Below are 1,858 nucleotides of genomic sequence, written 5' to 3' on the forward strand. Positions count from 1 at the left end.
TAACTGGGAAAATAGGTGCCCACCACAATGCCCAGCTATTTTTTTGTTGTTGTTGCAGTTTGTCTGGGGCTGGGTTCAAACCCACCACCCTTGGTATATGGGGCGGTGCCCTACTCACTGAGCCACAGTGCCTTCTTGTTTGTTTTTGGTTTTGTTTTTTGGAGACAAAGTCTCACTCTGTCACCCTGGGTAGAATGCCATGCTATCATCGCTTATAGCAACCTGAAACTCTTGGGCTTGAGCAACCATCTTGTCTAGGCCTCCCGAGTAGTGAGATTACAGGTGCCTACCACAACGCCCAGCTAGCTTTTCTATTTTTAGTAGAGATGGGGTCCCACTCTTGTTCAGGCTGGTTTGGGGGAGGTTTTTTGAGACAGCATCTTACTCTGTCACTGTAGGTAGAGTACCATGGCACCATTGCTTGCAGCAACCTCAAACTCTTGGGTTTGAGCAATCCTGTTGCCCCAGCCTCCCAAGTAGCTGGGACTACAGGCATGCACTCCCATGTCCAACTAGTTTTTCTGGTTTTATTTTATTTATTTTATTTTTTTGCAGCTTTTGGCTGGGTTTGAATCCACCTCCTCCGGTATATGGGGCCAGCACCCTACTCCTTGAGCCACAGGCACTGCCCCAGTTTTTCTGGTTTTAGTAGAGATGGGTTCTCGCTCTTGCTCAGGCTGGTCTTCAACTCCTGAGCTCAAGCAATCTACCCAGCCTCAGCCTCCCAGAGTGCTAGGATTACAGGCGAGAGCCACCACTTCTGGTCAGAACTCTGTACTTTTTTTTTTTTTTTTTGTCTCACTATGTTGCTCTCAGTAAAGTGCCATGGCATCGCAGCTCATAGCAACCTCAAACTCTTAGGCGTAAGTGATTCTCTTGCCTCAGCCTTCCAAGTAGCTGGGACTACAGGGACCCGCCACAACGCCCAGCAATTTTTTGTTGCAGTTGTCACCGTTGTTTAGCTGGCCCGGGCCAGGTTCAAACTTGCCAACACAGGTGTATGTGACTGGTGCCGTAACCACTGTACTACAGGCAGCAAGCCAGAATTCTGTAATTCTGACCCTTAGCAGAAAGGCTATTCTAAGGAGGAGAAGCTGGCTGACCTGTTTGTCTTAGAAGTGGGAGGCCACCGCAGCCAGGCCACTGCAAGGAGGTTGACCCACCTGGTGCATATTCCATGGCGATCATGAGGGCCTTGTCCTCTAGGAAGTTCTCATAGTACTCAATGACATTGGGGTGGTTGAGCAGCTTGAGTACCTGGCATTCATTCTGGGCTGCCTGCCGTTCTTCCTTGGTCATCTGTTCCACTGGGATCTGCTTGATGATCACCAGCTTTTGGTCAGCCTTGCGCAAGCACAGGTGCACAATCCTGGAGACAGAGAGGATAGGGACAGGTACCAGCTGAGCCTCCAGACACATATCAGGCAGGGCAGACCTGGTGAATGGTTGTTCTTTAGGAGACAAAAATGGGCACTTAGACTAAGAGGTCATCTAATCAAATGCACAGAACACTGAGTTTAAGAAAAGGGAGAACTGGCGGTGCCTGTGGCTCAAGGAGTAGGGTGCTGGCCCCATATACCAGAGGTGGCAGGTTCAAACCTGGCTCTAGCCAAAAATTGCAAAAAGTAAAAATAAAATAAAAAGAAAGAAAGAAAAGGGAGAACTAGTCCTAGACTCTGTGTGAAACTTCAGTTTCAGCACAGGCATGAAGTACAGTAAGTTTTTTTTTTGAGACAGGAGCCTCAAGCTGTCACCCTGGGTGGAGTGCTGTGGCATCACAGCTCACAGCAACCTCCAGCTCCTGGGCTCAAGCGAGTCTCCTGCCTCAGCCTCCTGAGTAGCTGGGACCACAGGCACC

The 1,858-nt window shown here is 49.4% G+C and overlaps 1 protein-coding gene across 1 annotated transcript in view; it reads right to left on the reverse strand.

Moving 5' to 3' along the window:
• NEK8 (NIMA related kinase 8) overlaps positions 1-1,858 on the reverse strand; it is a 15,490-nt gene that overhangs the window by 7,646 nt on the left and 5,986 nt on the right. Inside the window, 1 exon segment of the mRNA XM_012809768.2 lies at positions 1,164-1,369. Within this exon segment, the coding sequence (XP_012665222.1) occupies positions 1,164-1,369 (206 nt within the window).

Source organism: Otolemur garnettii, unplaced genomic scaffold, assembly GCF_000181295.1.
Source record: "Otolemur garnettii isolate 467f Iridium unplaced genomic scaffold, OtoGar3 scaffold00112, whole genome shotgun sequence".
NCBI lineage: Eukaryota > Metazoa > Chordata > Mammalia > Primates > Galagidae > Otolemur > Otolemur garnettii.